General features: G+C 36.4%; 1 protein-coding gene across 2 annotated transcripts in view; it reads right to left on the bottom strand.

Annotated features, from left to right (window-relative positions):
- The window catches only part of brun (trafficking protein particle complex subunit brun), a 452,915-nt gene that overhangs the window by 317,379 nt on the left and 109,733 nt on the right, over positions 1-25,803 (bottom strand). For both annotated transcript variants that reach the window (XM_090414220.1, XM_090414221.1), the window contains exons 9-10: positions 24,200-24,328; positions 13,151-13,220 (exon numbers count right to left, since the gene is read on the bottom strand). In XM_090414220.1, the coding sequence (XP_090270346.1) occupies positions 13,151-13,220; positions 24,200-24,328 (199 nt within the window). The remainder of the gene's footprint in view (positions 1-13,150; positions 13,221-24,199; positions 24,329-25,803) is intronic.

Genomic DNA, 25,803 nt, shown 5'->3' with positions numbered 1-25,803 from the left:
GTCCTGAGAGTTCGATGAATAAACAGGGTAGGAGTCAAAGGGATGTATAATCTTATGAAGCGAGAGATTCATAAGTAAAGGATGATGTGGAAGGATTACCGTGTACATAAGGATGATGTCCATTATGAAAATTATAAGCAGCAGGCTAGAATAGTCACAACTGTTGTATGGAAAGCAAAGACTGAGTATGAAAAGAAACTGGCTCTGTGTGCTAAAGACAACCCACAAAAATTCTATCGATATGTTGCAAGTAAAAGAAAGAATGAACATGAAAGAATAACTATTCTAAATCCTGATGGCATGAGGGTTACAGATGCAGAAGAGGTTGTTCAGTTAATGAGTACCCATTTTGTTAAAAGCTATCAACCTGGTTTACGCAACATTGAGCTCACTGTTACCTCTTCACTAGATGAAGAAACGCAGGTCTATGAGGATGAGGTATTAGAACTGTTGCACAAATTGAATAAGAATTCAGCAATAGGGACTAATGCGATATCAGCACGTATGCTAAAAGAGTGTTCAGCTGACTGGCCATTCCTTTGACCAGGCTGTTTAATATGAGTCTCAGAACAGGGAAGATTCTGCAGGAATGGAAGGAATGTATGGTAATTCCATTGCACAAGGGTGGCGCAATGGAATTACCATAAATTACCACACCACTCCTGAGATACTAATTGGTTGATATCTAACTATCAACCAATTAGTATCTCAGGAGTGGTGGTGAAGATTTTAAAAAAATTGGTTAGGGCTCGCATTCAGAATGGGTTGACAGTGAATCTCTACTTTGCCATGAACAACATGGGTTTACTAAGGGAAGGTCATATTTTAGCAACTTGTTCACATTCTATAACAATGTTACCATTGAACTAGACAAGGGGGAATATATACACCATTATACTTTTGGATTTTGCTAAGGCTTTTGACAGAATACAGAATGGTACACTTTTGTATAAACTGAAGAAAATGGGTTTGTTTTATACAATATTAGCATGGATAAGAGAATTGCTGACTGACAGATATCAAAAAGTGGTATACGGGGATGTGAATCTGCAAGATTTATGGTAACTAGTAGTGTACCACAAGGATCAGCATTTGGTCCATTGTTATTCAATCTGTACATTAATGATATTGGGAAGGATTTGACAAGTGACATACAGCTATTTGCTGATGATGCAAAGATAGGTAAGTAATCAGGAATGCTGCTGATATACAGTACTTGCAGAATGATTTGAATAGGCTGGAATTGTGGGCATGATGGAAAATTGAAAAAAAGGATGTCAATAAATGTCAAGTCATTCACTTCGGCATGATTACATATCCAATGTTGTATTATATTGGTGGGATTATGCTAGAAGAAATTGATAAGGCTAGGGATCTTGGAGTGTTAATAGATAGGAAGTTCAAGTTCAGGGGCCATGTAGCAAAGATTGCAAATATAATTCAAAAGATAATTGCAATGACGAAACGAATGTTCACATGTAAAGATAAGGATGTCATTTTGCCTCTTTACAAGGCATGAATAAGACCTCACTTGGTCTATTGTGCACAGGTCACTATTGAGTCTCCTGGTTTCTGTTGTGATTCTGATATAGAGGAGAGAGTACAAAGAAGTGTATTAAAAATGATATCAGGATTGTGGAATACTGAATATGAAGACAGAGTGAGAATTTGTAGACTGCAGACAGTAGCAAACAGGAGAAAGAGGGGAGATATGATTCAGACTTACAAACTTCTGAAAGGGTCATAGAGTATTTCAGTTCATGGAATTTTTCAATTTATGGAGGGTGAGGAAAAGAAAAGACGGCATCTTTGGAAGCTGAGAATGAAGGCTGCAAAGAAAGGGATGAGGGCTAGATTTTTCTCTCAGAGGGTGGTGTGTGAATGGAATGGAATGCTACTGGATGTTGTGAGTGCAAGCAGTGTGAATGAATTCAAGAAAAAGTATGATAGCTGGTGTGTGTAGTATATGGCCTTTCTTGATGAGTCTCTGACTCCGTGGAGGTCTCTTTTAACAATAATAATCAAGGGTGCTTAAGGGTCAAAGGCGAATAACTGAGAGGAGACCTCCACATAGCCTTTAAAGCAATGCAGAGAAACGACCAGGTATTCTCACCTAAGGTCCAATCCTCGCCTTCTCATGGTGCACAATGTTGGGCATCTACCTGGATACTGAACGAACGAGGAAGGGCTGGCAATTTGGGATTTAGCGGACCAAATTGTATTCTTATTGGTTAAACCAAAATAAAAAATGATGGTACAACATGACAAAATTTCATGCTGGCTGGGGCGTCACCCGGTTAAACAAGGGCCCCAGTTGTTTTCACCAGGGAACCAGGGCGAACAGCAAAAAGTCAGCTACTGGAACAAATCTGAAAACGAATCCCAACTCAAAATCACCAGAGTTAAAGATCAGTACTATCAACATAAGAAGCCTCAATGGAAAAGAAATGGAGCTAGCTGAGGAAATTAATAAGTACCAGATCAACATAATAGGGGTGACTGAAACAAAAAAGACAAAAACTGGTGAGATCTTTCTGAGCAATAAAAACAAAATGTTATATTCAGGCAATGACAAGCAAGGAAAAGAAGGTATAGCCATACTATTCAACACAAATATGATGCTAATCTCCTTGAATGGCAGGCTGTCTCAAGTAGAGTGATGCAGGCAAATATGAGAATGGGTAACTGGACAATGAGACTTATTTGTATCTATGGTCCCACAGAAGGTTCTACTAAGGTAGAACTGGAGGAATTTTTTGATGCTTTAGAAAAAGCAACTGACAAAATGAAAAAGGAAAAGTTGGTCCTTGTTGGGGATCTAAATAGCAGTGTAGGAAATGATTGTCAGACATACAAAAATATTTGGGAAAATTTGGAGAAAAGAGCAAAGCTAATAATAATGGCAAATACCTGTTGGATTTCTGCTCAGGACATGGACTGGTTATTGCTAACACCATGTTCCAACATAAAAATGTGCACAAATTCACATGGAGAGAAGAAGCAAGGAATAAGAAAAGTCTCATTGACTATGTTATAGTTGATAGTGATGTTTTCTCCCTGGTGCAGGACACCAGAGTGTACAGAGGATTTGAAATTGGAAGCAATCAATATTTTGTCTTGAGCAGTATAAAATTAAATTTCCTATTGAAAAGAATAACATGTAAGAAAGTTTTAAAGCGAATGAAAGTTGAGCAGCTCTCAGATGTGAACTGTAAACTAAAATACAATACTACTGAAGAAAAAATGAAACAGTTTGAGAACAAGAACCAAACATTGGAGATTCAGTAGCAAGCCTTGAAGAAAACCCTGACTGATTCACCCACAGAGGCATGTGGTGAGGTTGTCTGCAAGGATAAAAAAATCAGAACTCCATGGTGGACAAAGAAGTTAATGAGGCAGTGAAGGAAAAGACGAAAGCATATCAAAAGTTCCTGGCAAATAAGTCAGCTCGTGTTCTTAGAGAACACAGAGACAAATGTAAGAAATCTAAACTCTGTGTAAAACTAGCTAAACAAAAGTCATGGGAGGACTTTGGCAAGAACATAGAAAATAAATATCAAGGTGGTAAGATATTCTGGAGTTGAAGAAGCTTAGAAATGGAGGAAAGAGTGCTGTAAAAGGAGTTAGAGATGATAAAGGTGACATGAAAACAGGAGAAAAAGATATCCTTTAAGTATGGAGTAATTACTTTGAAAAATTGCTAAATGAAACAAGCAGTGATAGCATAGTGCTAAAAAACACTCAATAGGCATATAGTCAGGAATACATATACATACTTGAAGTAGAAAAAGCCATCAAAGGCTTGAAATGTGGAAAGCCAGCAGGAGTAGATGATATTCGACCAGAAATGCTGAAGTATGGCGGTATAAAAGTCTTGCAGCGACTGCACTGCATAGTTCAGAAAACCTGGACAGAGGGACGAATTCCCGATGATTGGAGTAGAGCTCTAATAGTGCCCATATATAAAAAGGGAAATAAAACTGAATGTGAGAATTACAGAGGTATTTACCTACTGAGTGTTCCTGGCAAGATCTATGCAAGTATACTTGAGAAACGGTTGAGAAGAATTGTGGAAGAAAAGCTTGGGGAAGAACAAGCTGGATTCAGGCCAAATAGAGGCTGTCAGGTTCGGATCTTCACTTTACGACAAATAGTCGAGAAAGCATGGGAATATAACAGAGATCTGTATTTAAGTTTTGTTGATCAAGAAAAGGCATATGACAAGGTGCCAAGAGAGAAGCTATTCAATACGCTACAGTTATATGGTGTCAATGGGGCATTACATCAAGCAATACTTAATCTGTATTTGAGATGTAAGTCAGCAGTTAGAATTGAAGGAAGTACAGGGAGATGGTTTAATGTTAAATCTGGTGTGAGACAAGGATGTATATTATCCCCTCTGTTATTCATTATCTATACGGATCACATTATGAAAGAAAGCGGTATTAAACATGATATCAGAATTGGAGATGTTAATGTCAGCTCTTTGCTTTATGCGGACGATGTTATACTTCTAAAAAATCCACTACAAGTTTGCAAGATTTCCTGACTAAATTGAATAACTGTTGTAATAGATATGGTATGAAGGTCAGCATTACAAAGACAAAGACAATGAAAATAGGTAGAATTGTTGAAAATGTCAACCGTGTTGTGAACGGGGAACCTGTGGAACAAGTAAAACATTTCAGCTACTTAGGCACTATTCTTAGTGAAGATTGTAAATTAAGTATGGAAATAGACAACAGAATCAACAAAGCTGATATGGTAGGAAGCTAATTTAGTCGGAACACTAAATTAGCTTGTGAAACTTATTACGGATCTGAGCGGGAATTTAATTGAGTAAGGTCAAGGCCACGATTGCAACCCTAGGTCACATGAGTATATCTTCTAACTTACTTCTTGATTGAGTTATTATCTCCAATCTAATAATTCTAAGTGGCACAATCTAAAAATACAAATTTCTTGGGATTTTAAGAGAGGTAAGGTTTCAGGACTCTGTCACATTGAATTTTGGCTCTATCCTGAGGTTATTTTTTTTGTGTGATAGAGATTACCACGTGACCCACGTAGAAGAGACATCACTTTTAAAGGCTTGATATAGAGGTATAAGAATTTATAAGAAAGGGGGCACAACACCATATCAAAGGTTACAGCAGTATACAAGGTAAGACGATCATAAACATCCATGCCAGAAACATGATTTGAACCTTTAACCTATTGGTTGCAGAGCAGGTAAGATAACCATTTGGCTAACTAGGCTAGAATGAAAATGGCTGTTGGTTCAGTGTTAGTAAATGTAACATAACAGAAAAGCCCTGATTGATTCAGCCAGAGAGGCATATGGTGAGGTTGTCTGCAAGGATAGAAAAATCAGAACTCCATGGTGGACATAGGAAGTTAAAGAGGCAGTGAAGGAAAAGAAGAAAGCATATCAAAAGTTCCTGGCAAATAAGTCAGCTCGTGCTCTTAGAGAATACAGAGACAAATGTAAGAAAGCTAAACACTGTGTAAAACTAGCTAAACAAAAGTCATGGGAGGACTTCAGCAAGAACATAGAAAATAAATATCAAGAAGGTGGTAAGATATTCTGGAGGTTGTTGAAGAAGCTTAGAAATGGAGGAAAGAGTGTTGTAAAAGGAGTTAGATATGATAAAGGTGACATGAAAATAGGAGAAAAAGATATCCTTGAAGTATGGAATAATTACTTCAAAAAATTGCTAAATGAAACAAGCAGTGATAGCACAATGGTAAAAAACACTCAACAGGCAATACAGTCCGGGAAACATATCGATACTTGAAGTAGAAAAAGCCATCAAAGTCTTGAAATGTGGAAAGGCAGCAGGAGTAGATGATATTTGACCAAAAATGCTTAAGTATGGTGGTCAAATATCATCTACCCCTGCTGCTGTGCAGCCACTGTAAGTCCTACAGTGGCTGCACTGCATAGTTCAGAAGACCTGGACAGAGGGACGAATTCCCGATGATTGGAGTAGAGCTCTAATAGTACCCTTATATATAAAAAGGGAAATAAAACTGAAAGTGAGAATTACAGAGGTATTTCCCTACTGAGTGTTCCTGGGAAGATTTATGTAAGTATACTTGAGAAACAGTTGAGAAGAATTGTGGAAGAAAAGTTTGATGAAGAACAAGCTAGATTAAGGCCAAATAGAGGCTATCAGAATCAGATTTTCACTTTACAACAATTAGTTAAGAAATCATGGGAATATAACAAAGATCTGTATTTAAGTTGTGTCGATCCGGAAATGGCATATAACAAGGTGCCAAGAGACAAGCCATTCAATACGCTACAGTTATATGGTGTCAATGAGGCATTATATCAAGCAATGCTTAGTCTGTATTAGAGTTGTAAGTCAGCAGTCAGAATTGAAGAAGTACAGGAAGATGGTTTTTAATGTTAAATCTGGAGTGAGACAAGGATGTACATTATCCCCTGTTATTCATTAACTATATGGATCACATTATGAAGGAAAGTGCTATTAAATATGATATCAAAATTGGAGATGTTAATGTCAGCTGTTTGCTTTATGCAGATACGTCTAAATAAATATACTTCTATACTTTTATACTTCTAAATAAATCTGCTACAAGTCTGCAAGATTCCTTGACTAAATTGAATAACTGTTGTAATAGATATGATATGAAGGTCAGCAATAAAAAGACAAAGACAATGAAAACAGGCAGAATCGTTGAAAAATATCAACTGCGTTGTGAACGGACAACCTGTGGAACAAGTAAAACATTTCAGCTACTTAGACACAATTCTTAGTGAAGATTGTAAATTAAATATGGAAATAGACAACAGAATCAATAAAGCTGGTATGATAAGAAGTCACTTGAATAAATTCATATGGAATAAGAGAGAAATTAATCGGAACACTAAATTAGCTGTATACAAGACAGTATTCAAACCAGTTTAAACTTAAGGATCTGAGAGCTGGGGCAGAAGTAAAATACTTGACCAAAGACTAGAGACTGCAGATATGAGAGTCCTGAGAAAGATTAGGGACATGAATAGAAGGCATCAATGGCAATATCATATTAAAAACGAGGATATTAGGAAAGAACTTGACATTGTCAGCATCCAGAAATGCGTTAGCAGAGCAAATCTCAGGTGGAATGGTCACTTAAACAGAATGGGCAAGGAAAGATTAACAAAACAAGTGTTCTCTGCCAGGTTGGCAGGAAAACGACCCAGAGAAAGACCAAGATATAGGTGGATTGATACGGTGCAATGTGCCTTAATCAATGGAAATATAAGATCTGATAATAATAATATTGGAGTCTTGACAAGTAATAGACTAATTTGGAGGAAAATTGTAGATAGGAAGTTAGTAATGATGTAAATTTTTCATGTAGTATTATGCTGTACACCTCTTGAGGTTACATGGCAGGAATTTGATGATGATGACGACATAATGCACTTTAGTGTAATGAGTTTATATTGTGGGATTATGCTAGAAGAAACTGATCAAGCTAGGGATTTTGGAGTTTTAAACAGATAGGAAGTTGAAGTTCATGATCATATAGCAAAAATTGCAAATACAACTCCAAGGATAACTGGAATGCTGAAACAAACCTTGTTGTAAATAAAAGCAATAATTTTGCCTCTTTATGAGGCCTTAATAAGACCTAACTTAGACTTTTGTGTGAAGATCTGATTTCCATGGTACAGAGAAGAGAGTGCAAAGGAGAATGTTAAAAATGATATCAGGAATGTGAAATACAGTTTATGAAGACATATTAAGAATTTGCAGACATTAGCCAACAGGAGAAAGAGAAGCGATATGATTGAGACTTACAGACTTCTGGAGGGGTCATACAGGATATCAGTCAATGGAATTTCTCATTTTATGGAGGATGAGAGGTCATCCTTGGTAGCTGAGAACAAATGCACGTGAAAGGCTGAGAGCTAGAATTTGTTCTTATAGTTTGGTGTGTGTGATTGGAATGGACTGCCACTGGAGGTGGTGAGTGCAGGTGGTGTGAATGAATTCAAGAAAAGGTATGACAGCTGGTGCAGGTTATTTATGGCCTCCCTTGATGAGTCCCTTACTTCTTGGAGTTCTCACTGAATAAGAATAATCTGCTCAAGTAAATGGTCCATAATATTATCACTATTTTCTCTACTATGATAACATATTCCAACCCTCAATGTATAAACTCCAAGTTTATTATGCCCCACAGTCTCAAATTCTTCCCCATAGTCTAAATCTTCCCTGAAATCTTCACAATATGTATGTGTGTGTGTAGTTAACAAATTAAATCACTTTATGTGACTCCCACTCATGAAAGTTTGTAAGCTTATAGTATATTAGTACCATGAGCAGGCTAAGGATTTTTTTTTCTATTTTTAATAGTCTTATAATTTGTTTTTTGCATTTTTATTAACTTATTGCATAGTCTGGAAATTCTGCTCTAGTGATCAAACATGGAACTTTTTTCAAGTCATTTCAGGCCTCCACTAGGCAGGGAATAGGCTTCAATGAATTTCATTAAGCAATGAAATTCATCTCCCATGGCAAGACTCAAGCCTTCAGCCTGTTGGTTAAAGAGCAGATATGCTAACCCTCAGCCAACCAGGCTGGCAAATTCTTATTATGTGAGCATATTCTTTAAGCTTTGTTCATTAATACATAAGATGATGATGCCATTCAAGGTGCACTTGAATGTTGTTTTTCCCCTACTATTAATGTGAACATCCTTCCCATTATAACCATTCACATTTACATTCAGCTAGTTACATTAAATTTCCTTTGGTAACATTTCTAAAGCTTAATTAAAGCCTTGTTCAACTAAATAGACCCATCAGTATTTTAGATGTGTCTCATCACTACCAAATCATTTCTGATTATTAACAAACTGATTCCATAAAGTAATAAACCCAATTAGAATCCAATTATTTGACACTGCTATGACATGGATTCCTCATTGCCAAATATGGCATTTATAAATAAAATTAATCTTTTTAATTCTCAACTTAGCAGCTATAAGTTTCAAAAATCCCTTCAAATGGAAAAGATCCATATTCAATTCTTATCATGATAACAGGATCATTATATGGTCTTTTTCAAATAAAGGTAAGTTAGCCAATCTCATACAGAGGTAATATTGTTTTTTCTTCTTCTGGCAATTCAGATTTTTCATCCTGCATACAAACAAACTGGCTAGAGTAAACACACACAATTAACAGCTATGTGTTTACTCTAGCCAGTTTGCTTGTATGCAGGACGAAAAACTTCATTGCCAGAATAAAAAAAAATTAAAAAAATATTACCTCTGTATGAGATCATTGGTGAAGGTAATGGTCAACATGTTAGCTCATGTTGACCATTATCTCAATATATTTCTTCAAAGTTGCTTACTTCCATTTTTTTCCATTTCCTAAGCATGCCAAGGAAATAAAATTCGCAAAATCTAACCATAATGTAATACTACTATGCTATTTAACAAAAAGAGTTAAACTTACTCTAAGTTAATCATTTTTTTATGCATAATTTGCAAAATAAAAAAAATCTTTACAATAATAGAATACACTTGGTTGTCGATTTACGACCGACTTCCGTTCTGGCTGACAGGTCGTAAATCGATCTGGTTGTATGTCGGCCATATATTTATTAACAGTATTCTTTAATATTTCTAATCTTTTTATCATCTTTATAATTTATTTTTATAATCTTTTAAATTTATAATTATGTATATTGTACATAATGTGAAAAATAATACTGTACTATAAACCCAAAAATACAATCTAAAATTAATGTAAAAATTAATACAAATGAAATCTTTGCTTGTGTTGGGTTGTGGATCGTCAGGGTCATGTTCTTGGGTTGAGGTAGGAGATGTTCTCTTGATGAGGAACATGCTGAGCTTTGTTTGAACAGTTTGTTTCTTTTTTTCTTCATATATCTCATGATAACAACGCACAGCATCTTGAATGATATGTTCAACCTTTGTGAATCGTTTGACATTAGGGTCCATTACTTCGAAACGGGCGAGAGCTTTATTCAGTTGCGAAAAAGAATCTGATAAACTCTTTGCAGTGAATTTCTTTTCTGGCTCCTCTTCTTCTTTCTCTTCTTCCTCTCTCGCTTTTTCTTCTGACACTCTCTGTGCTTCCAATTCAATCAACTCCTCATCCGAAAGTTCTTTTATTTCAGCATCTAGCAATTCTTCTACGTCTTCTATTTCACATTCTAATTTAAGATTTTTTGGAAGTTTAACTATTTTTTCTCTAATCACTTCCAGTTCCTCTCCTTTTTCAAATCCTTCAAATGTATTCGCATAACATTTTAGACACTTTTTCCAAATTCCTGACATACAATTCTTTGTTACACATTCCCATGCGGTCGAAACATTCTTGATACACTGAAGAATGTTGTACTGCTTCCAAAAGTCTCGCAAAGATAAATCAGCATCAGAATCTATCGCTTCGATGGCTTGTGCAAATGTCGTTCTGAGGTAGTGAGCCTTGAATGCTGAAATAGCACCCTGATCCATGGGTTGAATGAGAGCGGTTGTGTTAGGTGGTATAAAAATCACTAACATAATGTTGAAGGTCGTACAGATGAGGAGGGTGGCCAGGGGCATTGTCCATAATCAATAAAATCTTGAAAGGGATACCTCTCTCCACACAATATTCACGAGCCTGGGGAATAAAGCAGTTCATGAACCAGTCTTTGAATAGTGCTTGAGTCATCCAAGCTTTAGGGTTTGAATGGTAGTAAACGGGCAGTGTGTGCTTGTTGATGTGCTTAAATGCACGAGGATTTTCTGAACGATAAATGAGAAAAGGCCTCAGCTTAAAACCCAAAGCATTCCCACCAAGCAACAAAGTCAACCGATCCTTAAAAGCTTTGAATCCTGGCATCCTTTCTGTTTCTTGGTGTATGTACGCACGATTAGGCATGCATTTCCATTGCAAGGTGGTTTCATCTACATTAAATATTTGTTCCGGTAGATAACCTTCTTCTTTGATTAAAGAGTCGAAACTAGCAACGAATTTTTGGGTTTCATCTTCATCTGCACTTCCTGCTTCTCCTGTGTCAAGTGCATTATGCAAAGCAAATCTTTTTTTAAAACGCTTAAACCATCCAGTACTAGCCTGAAAATCTTCTGCATAATCATCTCCGGCACGTGATTTTAAACTCTGAAACAGACTTCTAGTCTTCGCTTGCACTGTGCAAAGGCTCATGGGTGAATTTTTCTGTATTAAATCTTCCATCCACAGAAACAACAATTTCTCCATTTCATAGATGGGACCCTGTCGTTGTTTGGTTAAAATTGTAGACTTCATAGGTACAGAACCTTTCACAGCTTCCCAAATTCTTTCTTTGTCCTTAAGTATCATCAATACCGTGGAATGTGATAACCTCAAGTCACGTGCTATCATATTCACTTTCTTTCCGCCTTCATACTTCTGGATAACTTTCATTTTACACTCTAAATCAATAGTTTTCCTTGACTTCTTAGCTGGTGTAGATGAAGGCATTTTCCTTTTAGTAGACATTTTATGGGTAGTATTTCAGTAGAATTTTAATTAATACACCACATGCAATAGATGCTTGAAAGCGACTGAGTGTATGTGAGAGATAGTTATCGTACGCAGGTTATCGTACGATAACTATCGTATCCTATAGTTATCATATGCGCAGCTGCTTGATTTATTATTAATTTATTCTTTTTTTTTTTTTTTTTTTTTTTGTGGACGTAAGTGCGGACGGTCATAAGTCGATGACCAGGTGTACTCCCTAAGTCTATACATGGAGTTCTTTGAACAGCTTTGTTCCTCAAGATGCACTAAAATGTAATACCTGTATTAGGTGCATAAGTGATGTGTTACTCACATACCCCTACACCTTCAAAGAACTGAGACAATTATTTTCATTTCTTAACTACATCAATGTGAAAATTTAATGTTTCCATGAGGCTGGAGGACAATGAACGTTCACTGCATTTCTAGACACTTAGGTAGCAAAACAATTGGCTGAGCCCTCCCGACCCCTTTTTTTTTTTTTTTTTTTTTTTGTATATAAAAATCTGCACATACCAGTCATTATTTATTACTCATGGTGAACCATCAACAAGTTCGAAAAGTCTAAAATCATCAGAAGGCATTATACAAAGCAGAGTTAATTACTGTTATGACCTACTCTAAAAAAAACAGCAATAAACAACTTACTTACTACTTCTGATGTTCTTTTACTAAAAATCTTTATATATTGCAACTGATTCATCATGTTCTGTAAGTGTTTCTCAGGCTACTGTCTGAATGCAAGAAAAATTCTGAAGGATAACAAATCAATCAAGAATCATTCCTTATATGAATTTGTTAACACTTGTAACTATTTTTTTGCAAACTGAAATTAAAAAGAAGTTCTGTTTGTTTAAAACAAAAAAAGAGAAAAGAAACAGAGTTTTGTTTAATAATTTCCACCAAGAAAAGTTGTAAAACTATAGTAAATTATCACCATAGGTGGGCTAAGCATTTTTTTGCCATTTTTATTAACTTTATACATTTTTTCTGTATTTTTTCATAATCCAGATACCCTACTCTGAGATCAAATGTGGAACTTTTTTCAAGACACTTCAGGACTCCAATAAGTGGAGGCCTCACATTGAGCAACGAAATTCATCTCCCCTAAAAATAAAAATAAAATCAGACCTAAAGACTGTGTTGGAGAGTGGATATGCTAATCACTTGGACAACCACATTTCAAATGAAATGTAAATTATCTGACTTTTGCAAACTGAATTGAAGTCATAATATAGATTATGACTGAAAGTATACGATATCTGCAAATAGTTATGGCATGTTCTCAAAAATGTGAAAACAATAAAAGTTATCAGGAAATTTTCAAATCATATTTTCATATTTTCAAATCCTTATGAAATTATTAAGTATTAACTCTTAACCATTAATGTATCACATTCTATACTTTATCTAATGTTTTACAAAATCTTAAAAAAAAAATTTGCAATTTAAGTTCTCTTTAAATTTCCCCTGATGATAAGAGGGGAAATTTAAAGAGAACTTAAATTGCATTTTTTTTTTTTTTTTTTTTTTTTTTTTTTTTTTTTTTTTTTTTTTTTTGTTAATTAAGTCTAAAAGATGTGGTCATTATTACATTACCTCTTGGAAAATCTTTTGGATCAAGAGTAAGTTTATATCCATCCAGAGTTTGAAGCATGAAGAGATAACTCTGAAAAACAGAATTATTAAAATTAATAGTCATATTTGCAAAATACACATGCATCATATTATTGTATAATTAAATATGATTTAAATGAAAGTAACTTCAATCTAAATGAAATCCTTATTTTTTTTTTTAATAATACCAAAAGATAATTTTTTTTCTATAAAAGACTGAACAATAAAAATGTGGCTATGACATTTGAAACAATTTTTGTATTCACTTCCTACAGGCAAATAAAATGTGTAAAAGTTCTTTAGCATCAATATCAAGGAAAATTTAACATTTATTTATTTATTTTTATTTATTTTTTACCTCTAAAAAACTTTTATTAAACATTGCTTCTCTTACGTCAAACATTTTTCATGATTGCTAGGATCATAATGTCAACATTCATCAAAAGGCTATATCACTATCCCACCACGCTTGACAATCAGTGGTTATTTGTCAAGAATCTCATGTCTTTTGTTGTGGCAAAAATAGATAATATGATTAAAAAATTGTTTATATAAATTAGCATTAATAATTCCTCCACTCTCTACTAAATCCACTGTGTGCAGCTGCCACTCTCAAAGAACCAAGTTTCTCTTCCTCCTGTTTCATTCCATTGCTGTACTCCTCCCTCTTATGGGTTTCCCAATGCATACAACAAACAGGTCTTCAAATCAAATGTGAACAAGTTTTTTCTTTTTCAACTCTCTACCCATTTGTGGTACTAATATACTATAGGTTGAATGACCAACCAATCTCTCACATATGAGATCAAGAGAAAAGGAGGCACTTAAAATATGAATTCATATTGTAAAATGTGATGCAGACATGTAATGTTATAAATGTTAAAGTTATAAATGTTTAGTTGTTTCGCCCTATGCTGAGCAATATAATTATAGCTGACAAATTATTATCCACCAAGAAAATACCAGTCCATCTGGGGACTTCCTCAGGGGTAAGCAAACAAAGGGTTAAATGAGAATATAATTTCTTTTCAAGTATAACTTACTTTGCAGCTAAATGAAAAACTTTCTATAACTATCTCTGATCCAGAATATTTTAATAATAAGGTGATTGCCTTTTTACTGCTTGTATATGAGAAATGACTTTTTGCATTAATTCAACCTTGATATCTCCCTGGGTATAGCACCCAGTGATGAGATCTCAATGAATGTTGAAATAGTCTCCCCTCCCCTTAATATGCAGCATTATGCACGTCTGAAAGGAAATAGGCTTTGCATTATGAGATACAATCAATCTGAAGTCAACAGCATTTAAATACAAATAGCCTAGCCATGAAGATACTTCATGGACAAACTTTGTTTGCATACACTTGGATAAAGGATTAAATAAGAATACAATTTCTTGTCAAGAATAACTTTCTCTTTTTATGCAGCACTTGCTTTAAGGTGTGACTTATCCATTTAACTGCTACATGATTTATTTTTCCTAACTCTTGGCAATGCAGTCAGACAGCTCCCTTCAGTGATATCTTTGACTACTTCCGATGCACTGTGGATTCCTCTACCATACAGTTTCTCATGCAAAACTGCTCTCTCAGTTTATTATAGTCACATATGCCTCTTCTTAGTGAAATTCCCCAAATGCATTATTATCTTTTTGGGCAAAATGCCATGATTGCTCTTACTAATCAAAGACATAACAGTCACCTCATTTATAATTTATAGACATATTCTCAGATGCTATCAACAGACCTAATGGTCATATATTATAAATTCACTCCATCAGATGCTGGTTGAGTTATTTCTTCTTCTTGCATTAAACCTCAGCTTGTTAAATCTTCAATACCTCAATGCAAGCAGTCTGTCCATTGCTTTTTTTGGTCTACCGACTGGTCTTTTTGTATTTGGTTTCCAGTCTCTGGCTAGTTTACCTATGGTTTTTGGGTTCATCAGATTAAAGATTCCACAACAATCTTCTCTTTTATAACTAAGATGAAAAGCCAAACGGCTATTTTTTCTGGCGAGGTTGATAAGTAAAGGGAATAAAAATCCCTTATTGTTTTTTTTTTTTTTTGATGAGACCTCAAAAAAGGTTGAAACCGGTCTGGTAGTGACCTCTCCTCATAATGTAAAGCAGTACTACATCTCCTAGGAGCTGTGTGTTTTTACATTATGAGAAAATATCAAGAATAGTGAGGGAGCTTGCTCCACCTTTGCATCGAGTTGCCTTGGTGTGGCACTACCAAGTGGTCACTTACGCTTGGATCCACCGACAGTTCGTCGGCATGAAATGTTTAGATCACAGTTTTCGATCTTAGAGTTTTGCATACTGGCTGAAAAACAATAAGGGATTTTTATCCCCTTTACTTATCAACCTCACCAGAAAAAATAGCAGTTTGGCTTTTCATCTTAGTTATAATATGTTATAATATAATATAGTGGCACACCTTTCTGGCATTCGTATAGCGAAGGTATGTAAGTTCTTTTCACTCAAACTTTGATATCATCTGGTCTAGCTACTCACTGATGAGACCTCAAAAAAGGTTGAAACCGAACCGGTCTGGGTAGTGACCTCTCCTCATAATGTAAAGCAGCACTACATCTCCTAGGAGCTGTGTGTTTTTACATTATGAGAAAATATCAAGAATAGTGAGGGAGCTTGCTCCACCTTTGCATCGAGTTGCATTGGTGTGGCACTACCAAGTGGTCACTTACGCTTGGATCCGCCGACAGTTCGTCGGCATGAAACGTTTAGATCGTAGTTTTCGATCTTAGAGTTTCGCATACTGGCTGAAAAACAATAAGGGATTTTTATCCCCTTTACTAATCTTCTCTTTTTTATTCAGGCATTTATGGGTTGTAATTGATATTCTTCATAAATCTTTTTGTTTTTAACTCTATCAAATTTTGTTTTGTTAACTATTTTTCTTAATATTTTCATTTAGAAAAGGAAATAGAGGTGCTTAGTATATTACAGAACCTTAATGCTAACACTGCCATAGGGTTATATGGCATATCGGCCCATGTGTTACAAGAATGTGCAAGAGAATTAGCATCTCCTCTGACCTGCCTGTTTAATTTAAGCCTCAGTTCTGGTAAAGTTCCAATAGAGTGGAAACAGGGAAAAATAATTTCAGCATAAGGAAAGCTCCAAGACAGAAGTAGCAAATTATAGACCAATCAAGTAACATGAAGCTAATGTCTCAAACAAGGCTTCCAAAAGTACCAAGCCTCCAGGAATACTTGCAGCAACTATGATAAATACAAAGCTTAAAAAGCTCCATGCCAGCTCAATCGTTGCCCAGAATAACAAGGATCGTGTTGCTTGTTTGGGTGAAGGACAAGCTTCGAAAAATAAGTTATAGTCCCCTAAACAACACTCTCTCAAGATATGTTCCTTAAACATAGGACTATCTAAATCCAAAGCTGAAGTCATTGGCAAAATAACCAAAGACAAAGCAACTGACATCCTGGCTCTCCAGGAAACCCATCTGCCTGACACAGCCCTCAATAGACTAAAGATCCCAGGCCTAATTCTCATGTCTTATAACAGCCATCCCAAACATGGCCTGGCAACTTACATCTGGCCTAGCCTCAGGGACATAACCCAATGTGTACCTGAATACTAATGCAGAATACTCCATAAGTATTAAAGTTCAAAATACTTTCATCTACAATGTCTACAAACGACCATCACAATCGTGGCCTGATCAGATAGACTGGCCACCACCTTATCCTTATCTATGTTGGTGACTTCAACTCTCATCACACCATGTGGGGTTATTCCTCTAACAACTGGGACAGTAATAATCTAGTTAACTGGATGGATACATATAACCTGTATTTGATTTACGATGCCAAGCAGGAAGCACTTTCCACTCAGCCAGATGGAACAGAACCTACACTCCAGATCTGTGCATAGTATCTAAAGACTCTGAAGACCACCCTCTGCCAACAACCAGACACATCCTCAACAGATTCCCTAATAGTCAGTATTGTCCTACATTAATAGAGACAGGCACATCAATCCCAGTCATCAGTGGAACACCAATCGCTAGATGGAACCTTCGCAGGCCCAACTGCAATGCATTTGAGAAACAAATTGAGCAAACCACTAGAGCAATTCTGCCCACCCCTAATTACTATCCAAGATTTGTTAAACTAATCAAAACTGCAGCCAAAGCCACTATTCCTAGAGGCTACAGAAAGCAATACATCCCATGCTGGAGTAGAGAATCTGAGGAACTTTTAGCCAAATGAAGAGACTGAAGACCCAACTGTTGCTAAGGAGCTCATAGCAATGCTGGATAAAAATAGAAAGGAAAGTTGATCTCAAACATTCGTGAACTCGATTTCACCACTGTTACACCCTGATAACTTAAGAATGTGAAAATTTCAGTTATCATGATGTAACAAGAGAAGAAAATAAAAAAAACCTGTATAAATAACTAAGTAAGCAAGTTTGTTCCTAAGCAGATATCATTAAGAGCCTTTGAAATAACGAATATATAAAATTAAAAGAAAGAAAAATATGCTTGCATCCAAGTGAAAAATATAGCTGAAATTGTCTCTTGATGAAAGGAATTTTATTACAGTTGTGATATGACAAAATAAGGTTAAGTAAAGCAAAGAAGATTAGTCATAGGAGTTTGTATGTGAAAGGATAGTTTTTACACTTGAAATAAGAGATTAAAGATTCGTTGGAAGGGGGATTAATTTAGTATAGATGACATAGAGGTTAGCTTAAACAAAGACTAAAGCCCAAGAGCATAATTCCTGAATTGAGACTTCGTCACGTGTCAGTCACGTGCACATGGACCGCAAGATGTTTCGACAGAAAAATGTCACTCTAATTGGTCAGTGAAATCGACTCCAGTAAAGGGGGGAAGAAAAGAAATTGAAGAGGGTGCCAGTAGGGTCATCGTATAAAAGGGTTAGGACCCCCCCCCACGAGGCTTTTTTTCCTGAGCGTTTTCTTCACGAGTCTTCGTATAGGTCTCACACAGTTTTCCTGAGTGACGGGTTAGGAGTTTTCTCCGTCTGACACAATAAGGAAACAAAGTGTGCGGGATTTCGATTCCATGTTCCTATTTTAAGAAATGAGGGATGCCGTTTAGTTAAAAGAAAGAAGATAATGTCAGTGTGTTTCATCATACAGTGATAATAACGGTAAAGAAATCTGTACAGAAGTCAGTGCCCACATGGTGAATTTCACAGCCATAAAATAGATGATCCTATGTATGTCCTTGATTGAAGCATGTAAAGCAAAGATCATGAAAGCCCATCTTAATGCCAAAGGAACTTAGGAGTGATAAGTCATGGAAGAGTTCGTTCTAAGAAGGTACAATCAGAAAAGGGTAGAAACCAGTGTAGAAGATCCAAGTAAAAAGGTACTGTAAGAATCTCGTACCAATTCAAATCAGATGCAACTGTAATCATTGTTCAATACCAGAACAGTTGAAGGGATTAATGAGAATTATACTAGGACTTTAGTGCATGTCAGACTGGAATGAGAATAAGCTTGTTACTATTAATTAATAAGTATTCATGTGCCTAGAGATTTATGCATGTACATTGTATTTTTCATTTAAGAGAGTTTTAAAGGTCAAAAGTGTGTATTAGCTCAGCGAAAGGATAATTTTAATCCATATTGTCTTAGTAAGAAAATTAGAGTAACTGAATATATATATATATATATATATATGTCCTAGAAAGTACAGAATTATAGCGTGATCAAACTAGTAAGGGGTTAGATAAAGGGTCAACTAGTTCTAGGACTATATATGTTTGTTTGTATAGAATCTGTCATGGTGGTATGATCACAATTCCCATACCTTAGCCTAATACTTGTGTTTAGCTAGTGTTAATTTGTATTATATATTCTTAGTATTGAATTGAGTTTTATTTGATAAAGAATGAATTGTAATATGTTTAAAAGTTCAATAAACTTTGGTTCAATGAAAATACAGTTGTCTGAGATTGCCGCTCAATGCACAATTTGTAACAACATATGAGCCTAATCACGCAGGGGGGAAATTTTGTTAAGTTACGAGATAAAGGTCACGACTGCATATTAGTTTCATACTCAGACATATTTTGGTAATTACTCCTTGTTTCTGAATCCATAATAAGATTACCAAATCATCCCTCCATAATAATCTTCCTTCATCAAAGATGATGAAGGAAGAGTATTATGGAGGGATGTGGACATAAGAAACAGATGAAAAATATACTTTGAGGGACTTTTGAATGAGGAAAATGCAAGGACTCACAGAGGAGATGGGCAGCCTTCTGAGGGGATGCTGCAGAACATCAGTAGAATGGAAGTGACGGAGGCCATGAAGAGGATGAGGAATGGAAAAGCGGTGGGCCCCGACAGAATTCCAGTGAGGCATGGAAGGCACTGGGGGAAGAGGGAATTTACCTGCTGTGGGACCTGTTCATGAAAGTTTGCCAACAGGAAAATATACTCGAGGAATGGAGAGAGAGTACTCTTGTTCCCATCTACAAGTGTAAAGGGGATGCACAAGACTGTAAAAATTACAGAGGAATAAAGTTGATGTCCCACACAATGAAGATCCTAGAAAGGGTTCTTGATGGTAGATTGAGGGAGGAGGTGGAGATTGCAAAGGAACAATTTGGCTTCATGCCTGGTAGATCAACAACAGATGCTATCTTTGGGTTACGACAGATGATGGAAAAATATCGAGAGAAACAAAGGGAGCTACATCTGGTATTTATTGATCTAGAGAAAGCATACGATAGAATGCCAAGGCAAGAAGTCTGGAGGTGTCTGAGGGAGAAGAAGGTGCCGGAGAAATATGTCAGGTTGGTGCAGGAAATGTACAGAAATGTGAAGACAAGTGTTCGGACCTGTTTGGGACAGACAGAAAGTTTTCAAGTAACAGTTGGCGCTTGCATCAAGGGTCAGCATTAAGTCCATTTCTGTTTAATATTGTGATGGAGGTGGTAACAGAGGAGGTGAGAGAAGATGCACCCTGGACAATGATGTATGCAGATGACATCTTGCTGTGTGTAGATTCAAGAGAAGAAGCGGAAACTAAACTGGAAAGATGGAGAAAACTACTGGAAGAGAGAGGTATGAGACTGAGCAGAAGTAAGACAGAGTATATGTGTTGCGCAGTGGGCGGTGGCCAGGAGACAGATCTGGAGCTGGAAGGAAATGTCATCAGGAAGGTGAGAGACTTTAGATACTTAGGTTCAACAGTGGAAGAAGATGGAGGAGCTGAGAAGGAAGTGGGATGCAGGATACAAGCGGGTTGGAGGAACTGGAGGGAGATGGCTGGAGTGTTATGCGATAAGAGGGTGCCGATCAATCTGAAAGGCAAAATTTATAGGACAGTAGTGAGGCCAGCTATGACATATGCTATAGAAACTGTGGCCCTGAGGAAAAATAACATTAGCAGGATGGAAGTAGCAGAGATGAGAATGCTTAGGTGGATGTGCGGTGTGACCAGAAAGGATCATCTGAAAAATGACTATGTCAGGGGAACAGTGAAAGTTACGAACTTAGGAGCGAAAATACAGGAGGCAAGGTTGAGATGGTTTGGTCATGTGATGAGGAGGGAGGACGAATATGTGGGAAGGGTCATGTAGATGGATGTGCAAGGAAGGTGGAAGCGTGGGCGGCCAAAAAAGAGATGGAGGGAGCTGGTAGAAGAGGACTTGAAGATGAAGAACTTGGATGTGGTGACAGCCCAAGACAGGAAGGTGTGGAGGAGACTCATAACAAACAGTGACCCCACTTAAGTGGGAGAAGCTGCAGAAGAAGAAGAAGACTCCTTGTTTTTGAATCTTAAACTAAATGTCCTAAAAGGCATAGTATAAAATAAATATTTAGGGACACTAAGGGGAGAAGAAGCTTGAATATTTTTATTTGGGTGATATCTTGTATATAGGTAAGATTTAGATAAAGACAAGTAGAGTTTCACATGTAAGGATAGTTGAAAGCATAATAATCATAAAATGGGACACAACATAAATGGCGCAGTCGGCAGGATGTAGTTTAGCTAATTAAATCCTAATTACAAGCTATTCACAGCAAGTTGGTTTTTGGTGCAGGTCAGATAACTGAGAGGCAAAAGTTTAATTAAGTATTGTTGAAAATTTTAAAGAGTAAATTACTGTAAACTGGATGCAAGTATGACAGATCCCTCTAGTAGTTTAGGCATGGATAACGGCTAATTTTTTCGTTATATTAACCCACAGCAGGTGTTCCCACAATTTTCAGGCGAGGAGACTGATGATGTCCTCAGTTTTTTTTAGTTATTTAGAAGAGTTAGAGGATGGACTGATTTTCAGTTTTTAGTCTTGCTCCGGAGTAAACTGGTGGGAAAGGCTAAAGCTTTCCTGTATTCCTCCCCCATTCTCAAGGAAACCCTGGATTACTCCCGATTTAAGACAGTCCTAATTTCTGAATTCTCAAAATTGGGAAGCTTGGGAACTAACTTATGGAAGCTCCAGAGGTGCACAAAGAGGGAGAAGGAAAGCGTAGCTGAGTTCCATAACAGGTTACTGACAGTAGCTAGCACCCTGAGTGTCCTTAGTGAAGGAAAGCCTCACTTGGACTGAGCCATCTTCCAACAATTCAGACAGGGAGTCAAACCTGAGTTAAAGGAAATGACATTCGATAAAAGGTTGTCCAGTTTAAGTGAATGTTACGATGCTGTTAAGGAACGTGAACAATTGCTGGGAGACCTGTTCTGGGGTCAATAAACATAATTGAAGAGAAGGGTAATTCTGAAAACGGGCAAGGACATAATAAAGAGAGTAAGGAAAGGAGAAAGACCTAAGGCAAGAGAGAGACTAGAAGACGACAATAGGCAGGTGATAAACAAGTTGACAGAGTCATATACTGATTTAGATAATATCAGGGTTATTGTGAAACAAGAAATAGAAATGCTCCAAAAACCCATTATAGATTGGTTAAACAAAGTGATGAGACAACTGGGAACATTATCTGTAAAGACCCCAGAGCCTGATTATAGCAGAGCTGAGGAAACCACTAAGTTAATTAAAGAGGAAGTTGAGCGTCTGCAAAGACCTCTTCTCGATCAAATGGACTCAGTAATGCAGAGGCTGTCAGAAATCACCCCACAACAAACAACAGCTAATCCTCAAAATCAAGGGAGAGCTAATGACCAAAGCGGCAGTAGATAGCCCCCAAGATGTTTCAGTTGTAACAAACTGGGATATTTTGCTCGAAACTGTTACAATCAACAAGAAGCGTAGAGGTTATGATGGAGATGTGGATTCACATATTTATACAAACAGAGTATGGAAAAGGGGGCAAGGAAGAAAGGAGAATCCTTACGAAATGGTGGTGAAGGCCAGTGCATATGGAAGACACTGCAATGCTTTGCTGGACACTGGGGCTCAATCATCCATCATATCTGAGGATTACTTTAAGATAATAGAGCCTTATGCCAAGGATAATATCACTCACCTTAAGCAACGAGTGAGAGTATCAGGTGTCACAACCTCCACGACTTGTGCTTCTAGGTCTGTAAATCTAAAGTTATACCTGCCTGAGTTCAAATTATGTGTTTGGCAGGTGTTTCTGATCCTATCAGGAGCCTCTCTTCCACCCATCAAGCTGATCCTGGGTAGGGATTTCCTGTCAAGGTATGACTTTAAATGTGATTATATGAGGAAGGAAATATACCTATTGGGAAGGAGACAGATTACAAGAAGGGGGCAAACTCCAGAGTTACGTAAAGAAGGGAGAAATGAGCCTCAGGAGAGGAACCATGAATCCCACATGAATAAAGTGAAGAGATCATTAAATGAGGAGTTAATCGGTGAAAAGAAATCTAAGGAAGTTAAGATTAAATCAGAGATAAATTACTGCAAGGTTGCTATGGAGATCGTTGCTATGGAAATAGCAACGATGAAGACAGAACGTAAACATAAGCATTAACGTTATATAAGGTTATACCTTTACACTGAGTAATGAAAAATAATAATAAAAATATTATAGTTACTTAATTTTCTCTTTCATTTCATTTACAAATAATAATAATAAAATATATGTTACAGTTTATATAAGGCACATAAAAGTTACATACATAGAATTCCTCATAATATTATTGAAGGAATAAAGTAATAAGATAAATGTTATTTACTACAGAGTCCTTTCAATAGTATAATATACATTAAAATTATATAATTAAATAATAGCTGATAAAATTCAAGGATAATACATGAATAATAAATCTTAAGCAAGGGACTAACAAACAATATTTAAACAAGTCTTGCTTAGTATATGGTAGATTATGTTAAATGTGAATGAAGAATAAAAACATACAAAACAATTTTATTCACAATTTAACACCTGAAACATGAAAAGCTGCCTCATCAAAAAATATGATTCATGCATTTGCAAAAACATGCAAATTCCTTACAGGCAAGGCTGTCATTCTGCGTAATCTCTTGCAAGAGTTGCAACTTATAAGAATGCAACTTCAAATGTTTTTGCAAAACATCATGCACTGTTGAAAGGGAGCAACTGTAATGCGCATGATACAATTTGTGTCGACTCGTCTAGACTTTGAACAAAGGCCTCTCAAATACACTCAATTTTCAAGTTTGCCCTGCTCCTTTCTTGTGTTACATATTTCCACTTTCCATAAACTTTTTATATCAAGCTTCTGTGGTTAGCCTTGATGGGATAATCAGTTGTAACATATCCCAAACCTTCATTAGAACTGTGGTCAGATTTTGTTTGAATAAACTACTCAACACAATATGCTTTCTCCTATGGATTCATTGTGCTGAGCAGAGAAATGAAGATCTGGGAAAAAAAAAAAAAGAGAAAGCTTGTTAAAACTTGGTAATCAGAAAATCCCTGTAAAATAGGATAATCCCAGCATGTCAACAGCTTCTGGTTGACTGCTTATATTGGTAAAAGTTGTAAAGATAATTTTTGAATATCTTATAATTCCAGTCAGTGTAAGAAAAATAACTCACGAATATACTATACTATATATATATATATATATATATAAGTTATACCTGAAGCCAGTCGGGATTTGGGTTTTTCTGAGAAACACATCTCATTGCAGCTATTCTTTTAAAGAATGCTGCTTTTCTTTGGAAACCAATTTCTGAATAAAGCTGAGAAAGTGCACTAAATCTTTGCACCTAGAATAAATAAAAATTCTAACTATGCTGTAAAAAAAAAATAATAGAAAAACTGTGAAACAATTACAAAAAATAAAATTTCTAAAATTTATTTTTTCACACGTTCTATAAAACTTATTGTAAATGCTTTAATCTATAATTCATTTACAAGATGTGTGGTAAAACAGATTGTATGATTTGATAGACAATCTGATCAACAGAGTAACAAATGTATGCTTCTCCATTATTATACTATGGGATGTCCAATTATTTTTAGTAGCAAAACAGAAATAATCAAAATTATTTCAGCAAGAAAACTTTTGTCAGGAGTGCTTAAGGGTCAAAGCTGTATAACTGAGAGGAGACCTCCACATAGCTTTTAAAGGAATGCGGAGAACCGACCAGGGCTTCTGACATAATGTCCAATTCTCACCTTCTTGTGGTGCACCCTGTTGGGTATCTACTTGGATACCGAACAAACAAGGATGGGCTGGCAATTTGGAATTTAGCCAACCAAGTTGTATTCTTATTGGCTAAACCAAAATAAAAAAAAATGATGGTACGACATGACAAAATTTCATGCTGGGTGGGGCGTCGCCCGGTTAAACAAGGCCCCCGTTGTTTTCGCCAGGGAACCAGGGCGAACAGCGAAAAGTCAGCTACTGGAACAAATCTGAAAACGAATCCCAACTCAACATCACCAGAGTTAAAGATTGGTACTATCAACATAAGAAGCCTCAATGGCAAAGAAATGGAGCTAGCTGAGGAATTTAATAAGTACCAGATCGACATAATAGGGGTGACTGAAACAAAAAAGACAAAAACTAGTGAGATCTTTCTGAGCAATAAATACAAAATGTTATATTCAGGCAATGACAATCAACGAAAAGAAGGAGTAGCCATAGTATTCAACACAAAATACGAGGCTAATCTTCTTGAATGGCAGGCAGTCTCAAGTAGAGTAATGTCGGCAAACATGAGAATGGGGAACTGGTAGAGAAAGGCCTAAGGCAAGAGAGAGAGACTAGAAGAAGACAATAGGCAGGTGATAAACAAGTTGACAGAGTCATATACTGATTCAGATAATATCAGGGTTATTGTGAAACAAGAAATAGAAATGCTCCAAAACCCCATTATAGATTGGTTAAACAAAGTGATGAGACAACTGAGAACATTATCTGTAAAGACCCCAGAGCCTGATTATAGCAGAGCTGAGGAAACCACTAAGTTAATTAAAGAGGAAGTTGAGCGTCTGCAAAGACCTCTTCTCGATCAAATGGACTCAGTAATGCAGAGGCTGTCAGAAATCACCCCACAACAAACAACAACTAATCCTCAAAATCAAGGGAGAGCTAATGACCAAAGTGGCAGTAGAGATCCCCCAAGATGTTTCAGTTGTAACAAACTGGGACATTTTGCTCGAAACTGTTACATCAACAAGAAGCGTAGAGGTTATGATGGAGATGTGGATTCACATATTTATACAAATAGAGTAT

Source organism: Typopeltis vanoorti, chromosome 25, assembly GCF_054136105.1.
Source record: "Typopeltis vanoorti isolate ZY-2024b chromosome 25, IOZ_Tvanoo_1.0, whole genome shotgun sequence".
Taxonomy (NCBI): Eukaryota; Metazoa; Arthropoda; class Arachnida; order Uropygi; family Thelyphonidae; genus Typopeltis; species Typopeltis vanoorti.
The sequence above is the reverse complement of the archived record's forward strand: the minus strand, read 5'-3'. Positions and strand labels throughout refer to the sequence as shown.